Below are 14,509 nucleotides of genomic sequence, written 5' to 3' on the forward strand. Positions count from 1 at the left end.
AGTGGTGCATAAACACAGGGTTGTTGAAAGGAGGTGAGAGAAGAAGAAACAGTCAGTGCATCGTGGGAAGCCGTCAGCAGCCTAGGCCTACTGCAGGATGACTAAAGGAGGATTCAGGGTCACCTGATCCAGCGTTTACTGTAAACATTTAAAAAAGGAAAGGTTTAAGCCTCATCTTAAAAGTAGAGAGGGTGTCTGTTTCTTAAATCCAAAGTCTGAGCTGGTCCCACAGAAGAGGGGAATGAAAACTTAAGGCACTCCTTCTCATTCAACTTTTAAATACCTCAAGAACCACAAGTAAACCAGCAGTCCCAGAGAAAAGCACTCTAGTACTACTATGAGATGGGAAAAAAAGATTAACATGATGGCGTCAGCAATCTTTGGTTTATTTTTTTCTTACACAAACAATATTCACTTTAAATTGCATCATTTTTTAAAAGAATTATGTGGTTAAAGCCAGAAACATCAGTGTGGACAAAATGCAGTTTTCCAACTGATTGTGCCCTATTATCAGTTTGTCTGGGTTCACTGTTGATTCCTTGTGTTTTTTCCTATAGTCCTTGGCCTTCATCCAACAAACTGACTTTTTTTAAACAATCCTTTAGTTCCCATTTGGCTCCTTTTTTGAGCTGACATTAGATAATGATGATACACATAACAAGCTTTCTTAAGTATTGCCATGCTTTAATTATTTGTGATGCTTAGGAGCTATAAAGATTAGAATGTTATTATAAGGTATTTCCAATTTTTAGAGAATGTGATGTAAAAAGCAATATTAGAACAAGCCAAGCTAAAATAAGACCAAGCAGGCTAAGAAAGATGTTCAAATCAGTCATTTACCCTGGTCATTATAACGGTCTTGGACTTGGATTCTATTCCTACAGTACATTAGGAATAGACAGTGCAGATATATACAATGAGAGTTGCTCTCTCATTGTGTATATCTGCATTGTATATAACTCTATATTTTCTTAAGAGTAAATATATTTTGGCCATGGCAGTAGCTGAAACTAACCTTTGCTTTGTTACCTTTGAGCAAAGTCTGCATTGCTATCAATACTATAAGTTTGCTGGGTTGTATCATCCAAACCTTTCCTTTTTGCAAAAGCATATAGTTAGGGCTGGATCAGGTGACACTGAATCCTCCCTTAGTTATGCTGCAATAGGTGTAGGCTGCTGAGGGATTCCCATGATGCATCGAGTATTTCTTCGTCAGTCACCTCTGTCACTCACTATAGGCCTCTCTGCATTGAATCATATTTGTGATTAATGTCTGACTATCTTCCACAGCATGTTTCTTCCTGTTAAAAGGGAGTTCTTCCTTCTCACTGTCACCAAAGTGCTTGCTCATAGGGGGTCATATGATTGTTGGGTTTTTCTCTGTATTTATTATTCTGGGGTCTACCTTACAATATAAAGTCCCTTGAGGCTATTGATGTTGTGAATTGAAATGAATTGAATCCTAACCTCTGGTGATATTAATATAACCTAAAATAACACATGTTGCTGCTATAAGGGGTCATAGTTGATGAGATGTCAAATTCACTCTATTATCAAGGGCTGCAGTTCACAAACAAAATTATCACCTGCCATGCCTGAACATAGGTGCCGGTATGGCACAGTGAATGAATCTTGACTCTTTGAATTTTGATATTTTTTCCCCTCAAATGAAGGTGAGCTAAATATTAATATAATATTTTCAAGGTCTAATTGACTCGTGGGCTCCGCAGTGGTTTCGACGGTCTCATTAGCTTGTTCAATTTACAATTCTAAAGCCCGGTTTGTGGTTCAGTATGAGAACAGACAGTTCAAGCATAAAATGTAGAGCTGTTCCTTTCAGAGTTAATTTGCCAACTCCTTCTAATGCATTCTGTCTTCATTTACTTCCTATTTTCTGAAGTGCATTTCACAACTACGCTAATGTCATGTACATTTTCCTCCACAAGTTTTCAGTCAGACTGTATCCATGTCTAAATGTGTTAATTAGCCATATCATTATGATGATATTACATATCAAACAGTGCAGTCTAGTTCCACTAATAGGAGCAAAAACTGAAATCATTTTCCCCTCTGGGTCTCATGGGCTTTTTAGGCAGACACGATTTACTGTTTTGCATTTCATATTCTTTCTGTTTGGCCTTTGTAGCAACAAGCAGCAGTTTGGAGCTGAAAAAAAAATGACCACTGCATATGACCATTATATCTACAGGCTTTATGATTTCTTGGGCTCCATCAGTGTTAACATGTTATTTTAATTGACTGCATAATTATGTTGCCTTATGATAACAGAAAGAAAGTCTTACAATGTTAAACTAGTCAATTTTATTCTCAATTGGTAATAGTTTCATTGGCATGTAACAGTTTCTTCCTCTTGAAACTGATGTACTTATGGATGCATTAAAGACTATTAAAGTGTGTGTCTGTGTGGGTCTGGCTACACTTAGACATAGAAAAATGTAGCTTTTTTGTAAGCATGTAAACAGCTTTTTAGATCACTGAAAACAGCACTTTGGAAAACTGCTTACAGGGTGAAGGTTTTCAGAAAGTCAGTTTATGTGTTCACATGTGAACAAGGAAAACGGCCCACACCTTTGATGTCTGGGAGCATCAAAGGTGTGGGCCTCTATTTCCTTCTTTGATGTCAGAATGTGCACGGTGTTGCTGCCGTGCTTTTGACAGTATTTGACATCATTTTGCACTTTCTACACTTTTATGCCGGGCTCACACTGTGCGATTTTGTCAGTCGCGCGATTCAGCTTCTGCTCAAACTGTACGATTGACTCGCAGGGGTTAGAAGTTCGTAGGTCACGATGCAGGGTCTCACACTATACGACCCGATGCTCTGATGCGACCCGAGTGCTCACACTGTGCGTCCATAAAATGAAGGTTATAACAGAAATTCTGTCGCTCGCTCTCCCTCTGTCTTTCACTCACACAGACACACCACCGCCATCAACTTTGCTAAATTGCTAATGAAAAACATTGATCAGGCAGCTGTGATTGAGCAGCAATGTCCATCCAACTATTTTCACGGTTGTTGTGGTCGTGATAATTTTGTGAGGCCACATCGAAAAGGCTCGGATGAGCTTTCCAAAGTTCTACAAGTGCCTCCATCGCTTGTGTCCAGATCACACGCTGCACTGCCGTGCTGCGCCGTCTTTTTCGCCGGCATTTGTGTTTGCGCGTGCGCAGTGTGAGAAACTGCGGTGACACCCTCACGACGGTCGCGACCAAGCGATTGATGATCGGGAGCTGGTCGTGAGGTGTTAATCGCTTCTCGTTACCCCACGTATACTACACGATGCACGACGCACGATGAAGGCCAAAATCGGGCCGATCGCCAAAACGGTCGCACGACTCAAAAATCGGCTCAAAATGGGCCAAAAATCGCACAGTGTAAGCCCAGCATAAGCCAAGCATAAGAGTACGATTTTGTCCTTTTTGAGCAAATGCAGCATTAAAAAGCCCTAGTCAATTGCATTAATAAGCAAAATAGACAGAAACTAAAGCAGAGCCAAAAGTAAACTATACTGTCCATATACGCCATCTGTGAAACACAAACAGTTAAACCCCAAGTGAGTGTTTCTTCTCTTCAGTAACAACTTTGATTGGCAGATTCAACAAAATTTAATTTTAGTTATATAGCTCCAAATCACAACAACACATGCCTCAAGGTGTTATATATATTAATGTAAAAACGCTACAAGGAGCTAACCCTGAACAAGAACTTTGCAACAGTGGGAAGGAAAAACTCCCTTTTCCTTTTAACAGGAAGAAACCTTGGGCAGAACCAGGCTCAGGGAGGGGAAGACATCAGCAGTGACCGGTTTGTTGAGGAAGACATGACAAAAGATACACAGTGGAAGAGAGTCAGAGGTTAATAATGACGATTAAATGCAAAGTGGCATGTAAGCACAGAGGCAATGAAAAAAGGTTAGTGAAGAAGAAACCGTCAGTGCATCGTGGGAAGCCCCAAGCACTCTAGGTCTACTGAAGTGTAACTAAAAAGGAAAGTTTTATGGCTACATTTCCACCTGAATGCTAAACTTGGTTGATATTTGTGTGTGATTATCTAGCTAGTAACTTTGCCATATGACCCCTATAATTAGTAAAAAATCTTTCCCTCTTTCCCAAAAAGGTCACAGGTTGCATAAACACATACAGTCTGGTACATAAATAAAAAGTCACATATAATTATACACATGTATTTTGTTGATTTATTTTATTGAGTCTAAAATACTGAGTCAAGACAAGACTATAATGTCCCAAATTTATATTGCAGGAAACAGAACATATAGCTCTGTTCAGACGTGGTTTGGTATGGTAAAAAAGATACTGGAACAAAGACCATATGTTTTGTGTGGAAAATTAATAGAAAAATTACATTCAGTTACAAACAGTAACAATTAACAGTTCACAAAATTATCTTAGTAAGCACGTACGTCCATGGTAGCCTTGTTATGGAAAGCAATAGGAACATGTTGCAGGTCACCCATGCCCGATGGATTATCCTGTAGTTGACAGAAAGAAGAATGAGTGATCTGATTAAAAATGATCCCTGATAATTGTGTTTCTTAAAGAATGTAATAGATCAGAGATGGCCATGTTAATGGGGGCTTACAGAGAATCTCTCTTTCATCTCCTTAAAGTGTCTAAGTTCAGAATCCTCCTCTAGAAAGATGATATGAATGAACAAATATGAATGCAAATTAGTAGTCAGATAAATTTAATGCATTTTTATATCATCTAAATCTATATAGAGGATTTGTGGCCGATGCATGCACAGACACACAGAAACAGACACACACACACACACACACTTCATAATTTAAAATTCAAAGGAATATGAAGTTGCCTTACTATGCAGTATCCACAACTTTCTTGCCAATACAGCCAAGCCCACAAGGAGCAGGAGAGACGAACACACCGCTACAGACTCCAACATGTAACTAGGAAGCAGGCACAAAGCAGACTGAGCAGACAATCCACCTTCAACATCCATTAAAGTGAAGATAAAGAAGTGCTTGACTTTTACCGGTGACTGTTCCAGGACTCCTTAGTGATGGGTTTGGGTGGAGGGAGGTACACAGCAGACTGACTCGGAGTAGGTGGGGATGTCACAGGCTCTGCTTTTGAAGGTAAAGATATTGTAGCACTAAAAAAATACTGTAACAACTCTGTACATATGCTGTGATAGGTGAAGAGTGTTTGCAGCGTCCTAACATCAATATTGTTGATAGGTGACTTTTAATAATCAATACCCCAAACAAGTAGAGACTTGAGAGCCTCTGCCATCTGTCACAAACACATATTGATCTTTAAAGCTGCTTCTTCTCAATTCAGCAGCTGCAAGGTGACATGGAGAAAATGCCAAGCAATCACACAAATACCTAAAATGCATGATTTAAAATGCTAATAGGTTACCCAAATGATAAGCTGTGATCATTTATTTGTCTTGGAAATGTTGCTTTTCCTCTAACCTAAGAACACAGAGATGGTAAATATGCCTGTAAAAATGAGCATGTAAGGACTGTGAAAAATGGGAAGGGTCTTAGTATGTTTTCTTTAACTTAAAACAATGCTGTAAAATGGCAGTATGTATGTTAAAATCATTTGCAACCAATGACACACAATAATGAAACAATCTCTGTTTAGCATTTTAGCAAATTTTAGTTCATTCTACAGTTAGGGAGAAATTTCATGTCCACAGGCTGTATCGACCAAATATTCACTTCGAGCAATGATAAATATTATATTAGGGCATGGTTGTTTTTAATAATTTTTTTAAAAATCAACCATTTCCATAATTAATTTTTTTCCTGGCCATTTAGCTAAATGTCAAGTTTTGCTATTCAAATTAACACCAGGCTGCATTTTAGGGGTGACATGTTAGCGAGGGCCTAAAATGAAAGAAATGGCAACTGTGTTACCTGTTACCATGGATAACACAGTCGACATTCTATCATGACTTAGACTTATTGTCATATATAATTTTGTCTTGTTATTATTATGACTCAGAAATTACATGGTACATGTGATAAAAGTAGAAGAGATTAACATAACTGACATAAATATTATTATAATGTTGAGGTTTAGTACTGAATAAATAATCACACTCTAACTAGATCTCACTACCAGATGAAATGAGCATTTGTTTTCAACATGATCTGCATTGCCTTCAGAAATACTCATTTCAACATAGCAATGATCTCATAGTATGACTCATTTTGATGTGACGCGGTGGTTTGAAAGGATGGGCTCCAGCTGACATTTGTGTAATCTTGTCAATAACAAAGTAAGGTTGGAAAACTGAAAAGAATTGCTTTCAATCATTACATTCACAGTGTTACAACGGCAGCATACATTATTAAACAGTGTTTGAAGTTGTAGGGAGATGAGGTTACCTTCTGCTGAGAAGCAGCACCACATACTGATTTTGAGAGAAGCACTTAATATTTATAGAAACACAGAGAGAAAATAAAAAGGTTTTTATCTGAATACAGGTTTCTCTTTTCCTCTTAATGCATGTGTGGCTCCTGTCAGTTGTATTTCTTTTACCGCTGACTGTGTTACATATGACTTTTGTGTCATAAATCTTTTAAATGTTGGCTGAACAGAAATAAAAATATCGGGGTACATTTCTAGAGAGGGAAGTCTTACATAAGGATGTTGAATAACTCTAAACTCCCTGCGATGAAAAAAAATATTCATCCTTGATGATATCAGCACACAGAAAATCCATAATGAAGCTTAAACTTCACAGTTTCAAGTCAGTTAGACAGTGAAGTTCAAAAGTGTAATTTGTTATGTATTTTATGTCCAAAAAAATGAAAGGCTCTTTATCAACTTACTAGTAGAGGCGCGTGGTATGACCTGAACCTGTACGGCTACTTGCTGCTGCCCTGCAGAACATAAATACCAGCCGGCATCTCTCATCTGCAGCTTCTTTAAGGTTACAGTGAAAGTCCCAGTTCTGTCATCGCTGATGGCCACTGAAGTATCTTCGTAACTCCCTTCAGAACCCGTCGACGGACAGGAGCTCCAGCCTCCGCTCCGACACCACTTCTTCTCACTTTCTCTGTTGGCAGGCAGTCACAGGGGAGTCAGTGAATGCTCACTGTCCACCAGCGTTTGACACCAGTGGAAGTTTCCGGACAAATTCCCACATTTACTGAAGTGTGATCAGTTCTTCTTTAAGGACAGTTCTAAGAGTTTTAAAGGATAAAATGTGGATAAAATCCTCCAAAGCAAAACCAAATACCTGAATCTTTCACTGTAAAGGCATTGAACCGTGACACTACTTCCTTCTTCCCCACTCACCATGCTGTTCTCAACTGACACACCTGCAGAAATCATGAAAATGCAACAAACTTCTTTAAAACTGTGGGTGAAGAAATGTTTATCATCTTAATATTTCTCCATTACTCACCGTGAATAACTTTCACTTTAGTGTAAGCAACATCATCGGCCTTCCACCCGTTACCTAATTCCACACCACACAAGTACCACCCAGACTCCGTCTCTTTCAGGTTGTTCATGGTCACTGTGAACATCTCCTGGGCCGAGTCGTCAAAAATGCTCACTTTGTCTTTACTTGGATTGGTCGAGGAGGTCTCATCAGTTCGAGCCAAGCTGGTGCAGAACTCTCTCATGCTCCCACGACACCAGTACTTGACATGTTTAGCATACTTAGGGTCATATCGACACGGGACAGTGATGGATCCACCCTCCAGGACACTAACCTCGTTCTGAGTGGTCACCCAGCAGAGAACAACTGATAAGAAGTGGAGATCATTCAATGTTAAACACCAATTTGAAATGAAACTTTCGATTATGACACAACCTTAATATAGCAGTTGCTCACATTGGACACCTGTTATCTATAAATGAGATGTGGGGAAATGTGGCCTTTGGCAACACTTGTACCATATTTATTGCTTCAGTTTCCTCTGTTACGAAGCACATTTCCTGCTTCAACTTCCCTCTTCATACTTCTCATTCCAAAATTGGATTATCCCTTTATAATACACAGGCTTTTGAAGGCCTGACAAAATAAACATCAAACATACTGTTTGCTAAAGGGCAAACTGTACAGACGATTGGAAGATTTACAAAAACACAAAAGCCCTCTCCGGCTGCAAGCTTTTAACAACCTTCTAGTCTGTCTTAAACAAACGATTAATAACAGAAAAGTCATAAAATTGCAAAGAGAAGCAAAGCCTAAGGAGTATCATACATTTTAGCAAGAGTATTTGCTAAAAGCACAGCAGAGAAGTGAGGAACAGGCGGCACAGACATAAATTATCTTTGTTTTTTCCAATTATGTGAAGCAGAAAACAGCTTGAAAGTCTTTTTTGTCTGACTTCTCTATTCAAATGCACACAGTCACAGTGAATACCTGGGATCCATGGTAACAGGCTGAGCGTGAGTATAAAGAGTCGCGGCATGTTTCCACTTCAAGTTTGACGCTTAACAAGAAAGTGTTCTCTGCTGCGCAAACACAGACTGCAGGTTCCACAGAGTGTCAAATTCCCCTTTGTCATGTGACAATTGGCTGGATCCAGATGCTCCAGATGTTAACTACATAAATGCCAGGCAGATTTTATTGACACTGTTCACCTACTGTGGTGAACACTAAAATTTGAATAAGATTAATGTCATGCTGATGTTAAATCTATCTTCTCTGTAGGAAACCTACTCCTTGTTTCTCAGCTCATGTATAGCCTATATATAAGTATATAGGTATTTTTCATGTTTGATTTTGATTTACAATAATGTGCGTAGAATATAACAATTAAAAAAAACTCCATATTGGACTTTAGTGGCTCTTTTTTTATCGCAAGAGGAACATTTTTAATTCTCAGAAATACATTTTATTTCGCAATACACCTTTCAAATTCCAATATTTTGTCTTTCTTGCGATGAGAGATGGGAAATTTAATCCCAATCATAGCAGTTTTCTAAATAAAGCTACAGGTAATGAACAGTTAGCTGTGCTAGCATAAAGACGAGAAATCAACCACATCATCTTGGCAATGTCGAAAGGTGATCTGGGTGGCGGCGCATTAAGTTTCACTCATATTTTTTACATATATGCAGGAATGCACGACACCTATAAAAGCAAAACATGATTTTTACACAGTTTAGTTCTTGCATGTCCTATTTGCTATACTTATTGCTTTCTGGATCCAGCTGCAAATGGATTTTGCATAAAACATCCAGCCATGTAAGGTATCATCAATCTTATTGTCTAACTAAACAGCACATTTTTGTTTCCCCTAAAGAGACTGTCATTCAAGGTTTAGGTTTGTAACTTAAAACATGACATACTTAGCCATTTTTTTTACAATAACGTTATTCCCCCTGACAGGCACATACTAAGCCTCTCCCTTCCATAGCTGGGGAGAATTCATTTGGCAGGCTGCAGTGAAATTACTTGATTCTGGTGCCTGAAAACCTTGGATATGGTCCAGTCTTCATTTGTCGGATTAAGCTTCAAAGCACAACCCCCTCAGACACTGAATTAACAAACAATTATTCCAATCCTTTCAATTTGCTCTGTGAAGGATGTCCCTAAAGCCCCACTTGCTCTTTTGTTGTTGCTTCTGCTACAAAACCTTTTATGGTCATCTATTTCCTGGAAAGATTTGGGATGATCTCAGAAGTGAAACTCAACTTTTTGCCCAGTTTGACCTTTCCGGAGAAATGAAACCTAACATTTCCCAAAGTTACTATTTTCGGATCCCTAACCCATATACTTGTATTGCTTTGAAAACTGTGGCAGACTGTATGTCTTTTTGTATCTTACAAATTTCAGACTGATGAACTTGATAAGAGGGCATGTTGATAAAAGGAAAACTTTTAATAGCTTTTCTCAGATTATTTGAAATCTTTGACTTTGCTTTTAATGTTTATGATGTCTCTTTATAATATGTCTAATGGTAAGCAGCAGTGCTTTTATATAGATGAAAACAGAATACTGTAATAATGCCTAATGCTTGTCTTCATTTTTGTGACTCTGGTATTCTTTGTGGTGTGATTGTTAGACAGGTTCAAAATGCAGACTGTAAATGACATTGTTTTCTACACATTTACTCTTCAAATGTGGTTTAGTCATTTTCGAGTAAAGTGTAAATGTACTAGTAAAAGTTTGTATTATATAACAAAACATTACAACTGAATAGTGGCCAAGGTTATTTAAAGACTAAATCTCAGTCTTATTGATCGCATACAATTACTGAAATATTGCTGTTGGTGGTGTTATACAATGAAGTTTTTGTGTGTTTGCATGTTAGGAACTGTTGTGGCAGATTTCTTTTCTGATGCATTAATCATATATGATTAATGCATTATAATATAATATAATTATAGTCATTATATTATAGTCATAATCATAATCATTATAATATAATGATTCATGATATATGACTTTAATCATATCACATTAGTAATAGTAATATCACTTTCCTACTTTAGTATAGCAAGATCACTCCTGTCACCAGTTGTATGTTATCACAAGTGGGCCCCAGGTTTTATTGCACCTTCACAGTGGACCCATTGTAGACTTGAAGATCTCCAGACACCCTGCTCAAGGGAGGTGAAGGATGGTCGTAACTTAGAGTGGGAGGGGGTCAAGGATGAGCTGGACTGAAGGTATAGGGATACGTGATGTGTTGTGCAATGTTCTTTGAGAGTGTCTGTGTGAGATGTGAGGGCAGTGGCCAAATTTCAGAGATCATCCTAGTTTTTGGCTGGGATGTTTCTCTCCATATTGAAATATGTTATTAAACCACTTCAAAACACTTGCTGGAGGTGTTTGCAGGTTATTTAAAATTTCCACAACAGAACCAAGTATTCAAAGTACAATGAAACTATGATTTTAGTCATCCAGATCATAGAATTTAGGATCTCAATAATGTTTCCCGTACTTCTAAAGTTCGGGACAAATTGCGTTCCTTTTCATCTCAATGCGGAACTTTAAAGTTCTACCTCATCGTCCAGCCCAGAGGCGATCATGACCAATTGGCCAATCCACTACCTTTCATTGTTTATACCGTTACAAAAAACAAACAAACAAACAAACCAAAAACAAAAAACATCGGCCCGTAAAAATGAAAAATCACCATCGGCCCACCGGGCAAATGCCCGGTATGCCCGATGGCCAGTCCAGCTATGGACGTTCTCCCCTTTATAGTGATGGAGGAGACTGGTGAGGAGAGAGTATGTAGTGGAGGAAGCCACGGAGAGAGCTGACTCAGGGCTGCAAGACAGTGCCGAACCTAAAAAGAGTGCTTGTGGTCAAAAATAAAGCTTAAACCACATCAATTGTACATTGTGTGGGTCCGGTCATTTCACAAGTGTTTTGACTGCCAAGTGTAAAGTTTAGTGGAGTGGGGATTAAGGTGTGTGTGTGTGTGGTGGTGGGGGGTCAGTTTGACTTGGCCACAGTTACAAAAATGAACTGTTCATATTTCGGCACACGAAGACGTTGTGAAAATTTTCTTTCTACCAACTTAGTGGGAACAGTTTGGGGATGGTGCACGAACGAAGCAGGGTCCATAAAGACATGTATGACCGAGTTTGGTAAACAATAACAACAGGTGCTTATGTCAGCTAATGTTAATCCCTAAAATTCACACTTTACCTGTGATAAACAGTTTGATTACATTCTCACACTGTGTCTCACTAAGTGTGCAGCAATCTTAGATGCACTTCAAAGACAGTTTTACTACCGCCAGCTAACTGCAGCTAAACATCAGCGTTTACTGACAGAAAAGTTTAAGAAATCCTCAGCAACTCATCTCAGTTACTCTGTTATCATTCAGACAGAGTAACTGTCTGAATGATTCATTTTGGACTCCTTTCACAAAACTTTCCAGCCTCCGCCAAAGTAAATAGATGTCGACGCATATTGACAGCTGAAGTAAACAGTGGACTGACAGCCTACACTCACTACAGATGAATGGTGGCCAGAGTTGTTTGTCTTACAACAGCCACTGTAGCTAGGATTATGCACTTGAATTAAGAGGGGTAAGAAAACAAAATTCAGTTGACTGCAGTTTTCAACCTACTTACACCTACTGGTGATATTTTTCACACTGGTAACACTGTATTTCAGTTCACATGCAGGCTTTCTAGTCTACTCCAGATGTCATGCGCGATAAGAGTCCCAACCTGAACATATCTGCATGCCGAGTGATTGTTGTAGCAACAGCTAGTATACATACTTAAAATGTACGAAATTTCAACTCAATCTGAGAGTATTTATGTGACTTATCATGTTCACTCAGTCTAAAGACCTGTTTAATGCTGAATTGCAACGCTTTCATTATAAAAAGTATTTCATAAGAGTTTCATTAGGTTGCAGCGTGATGAATTTAGATGTTCAATCACAACACAGGAACGTCTCACTCAATGTGAAAAGTCCGGCTCTTATCAAACCAAAATTGAGTCACAGTCACAATCAAAGCCCCATCAAGTGACAACAGGAAGTCAACATTATTAGATATGCATGATGTATGCACTGTATTCTATACATGTTATACAGCAGTATTCTTTGTGCATTTATAATGTTCCACATTGGTCACATGAGGATCACTGCTGCTTGTATCTTTAATTCCACCAGTGACTGTTTATCTTCCAGTAACCTTTACCTGCCCTGTACCCATGACAGGTCCTATAATGAGAGAATGATGACACATTTATATTTAATATGTAGAGACAGGTAGATGGACTGCCTAACTGCTTGCCATAAAATCAGCACAGGAAGAAACTCAGATCTGACCTTTAAGGTTTCTGAAACATGGCCTGGTGTACTCGATTCTATTTTTCATCTCTGCATGCACCGGGAGGGGGTTTCATTTCCAGTTCAAACACCCCCACAAACTCACACGCCAATACCAAACTAGCTGAAATGTACCCTCGGGTCAGTGTTTTCTGTGACAAATATAAGCCTATATTGGCTCTGCACAGTTTAAAGCAATTTTGGTAGGAATGTGTTTGACTCAATCACTTCTCCCAGAACAAGTAATAGAAGCAAACCCTCTCTTTGCTCTGGGGGTAATGTTCTCGCTTTGCCCTCTCTTAGCAGAAATAGGGCAGCAGGGAAATGCGAGTTCCTTTGCCTTCGACTTGGAAGAAAAAAATTATTCAGTCTGTGGGAATAACAGAATAATATCTGCAAAGTGCGGAGTGGTGGGGAATATTCTCTTCCAAGTGAAAACACATTTTACCAGGACCTACATTAAAAATGGACATGAGAAAAAGTATCTTAAGTATTCTGAGCGAAATACATAGTCCTATGTATAAATATCAAGGGCTATGATATAAATGTGGCTTACATGTATAAATAAATATCATGTAAGCCACAGTGACAACAAGACGATTAACTGCTTATCTTGTTTCAGTGCAATCTTCTGCTGGGAAACCTTGGTCCTTGCACTCGTGTAAGGCCTACTTTGACACTGAGCCTACAGAGCCCAGGTTGTGACACTTAGAATTAAATGTAGTGTAAGAAATACTAATCCTAATAGATTCACTTCAACATTGAAAGGATTGTGTGGGAGTTATGGTCCTTCTAGTGTCGCTGTTTAAAGGTAATTGGACACTTGGATGCATTGTACCTTGAAAAGTGAAGGCAGAGAAAAGGTGGAGAGAACCCCAGGTATCTGCAGTAAAGGTCTGTGAGGGCATCTCCAGGGAAAACACAAAGTGTCTGCAGATATCTAAGACTTAAAGCAGTCATTCACCACATGCTTTTCAATAAGAATGATTAAATATGACTTTGGATGTGGATCTGTGCAATTATTCTCAGACCCCTAAATTCTGCAGTAAAAATTGCTGCATTTTTATGGAAGACTTTTCTATACTGCCGTAAATCCACTCCAATTAAAACTGAGACTTGGCACATTAATACAGTATGCATTTCTTTATGCTTAAGCTTAGATCCCGAAGTTAGAAAGAAAAAAAAGCGGGGGGAAGAAAAAGAGACATTTTGGACTGTGGCATAAAATGGAAATGCACAACTTCTAAAGATGTGAGTTCCACCACTGAGCCTGGAGTCCTTTGCCACAACCATTTGGATGTAGAGTTTTCTTCCCTGCTATCCTTGAAAAGAAGAAAGGATTTCTCTTTGCAATAACCAGCACTAAATGGTAATTTGAAAAGCCAGATTTGAACAATCCTACTTTGTATGAGAAGCTGCAGAAGAAGGGGGGGGGATGCACAGAAATACAGTGCTGTGCAAAAGTGTGGAGTCACCACTGATTTCTTTATATTTTGCAAGGAAAATGAGAAATAGGAAGCATGTGTAAATACATACGGAAATACAGCATATAATGCAAATAAGGGCCTTGTATAATCCTAACAAGCTTTAAAGTCAATATTTAGCATGACCACCTTTATTCTGCAACACAGCCTGAACTCTCTCGGGCAAGCTTTCATCTAGCAGTTCTCTGGGCTTCTTGAAGGCCATTCAAAGCTTTTCTTTGGATGTTGACTGCCTTTTGTT

At 38.7% G+C, this 14,509-nt stretch overlaps 1 protein-coding gene across 2 annotated transcripts; it reads right to left on the minus strand.

Annotated features, from left to right (window-relative positions):
• Positions 1-297: 297 nt before the first annotated feature.
• pigr (polymeric immunoglobulin receptor) lies at positions 298-8,533 on the minus strand. 2 transcript variants are annotated; one of them, XM_084913168.1, is made up of 8 exons: positions 8,399-8,533; positions 7,430-7,774; positions 7,262-7,343; positions 6,852-7,078; positions 5,036-5,126; positions 4,861-4,949; positions 4,622-4,671; positions 298-4,511 (listed from the first exon to the last, which is right to left on the minus strand). In XM_084913168.1, the coding sequence occupies exons 1-8, from the start codon at positions 8,445-8,447 to the stop codon at positions 4,428-4,430; spliced, it is 1,017 nt and encodes a 338-aa protein (XP_084769294.1). In that variant the 5' UTR covers positions 8,448-8,533; the 3' UTR covers positions 298-4,427. The 2 variants fall into 2 exon arrangements, with proteins under 2 accessions (XP_084769294.1, XP_084769293.1); XM_084913167.1 differs by having other exon boundaries at positions 299-4,511; positions 5,036-5,129; positions 8,399-8,532.
• Between the last annotated feature and the right edge of the window lie 5,976 nt (positions 8,534-14,509).

The sequence above is a fragment of the Perissodus microlepis genome, chromosome 18, assembly GCF_051167445.1.
Source record: "Perissodus microlepis isolate ML-2025 ecotype Zambia chromosome 18, ASM5116744v1, whole genome shotgun sequence".
Taxonomy (NCBI): Eukaryota; Metazoa; Chordata; class Actinopteri; order Cichliformes; family Cichlidae; genus Perissodus; species Perissodus microlepis.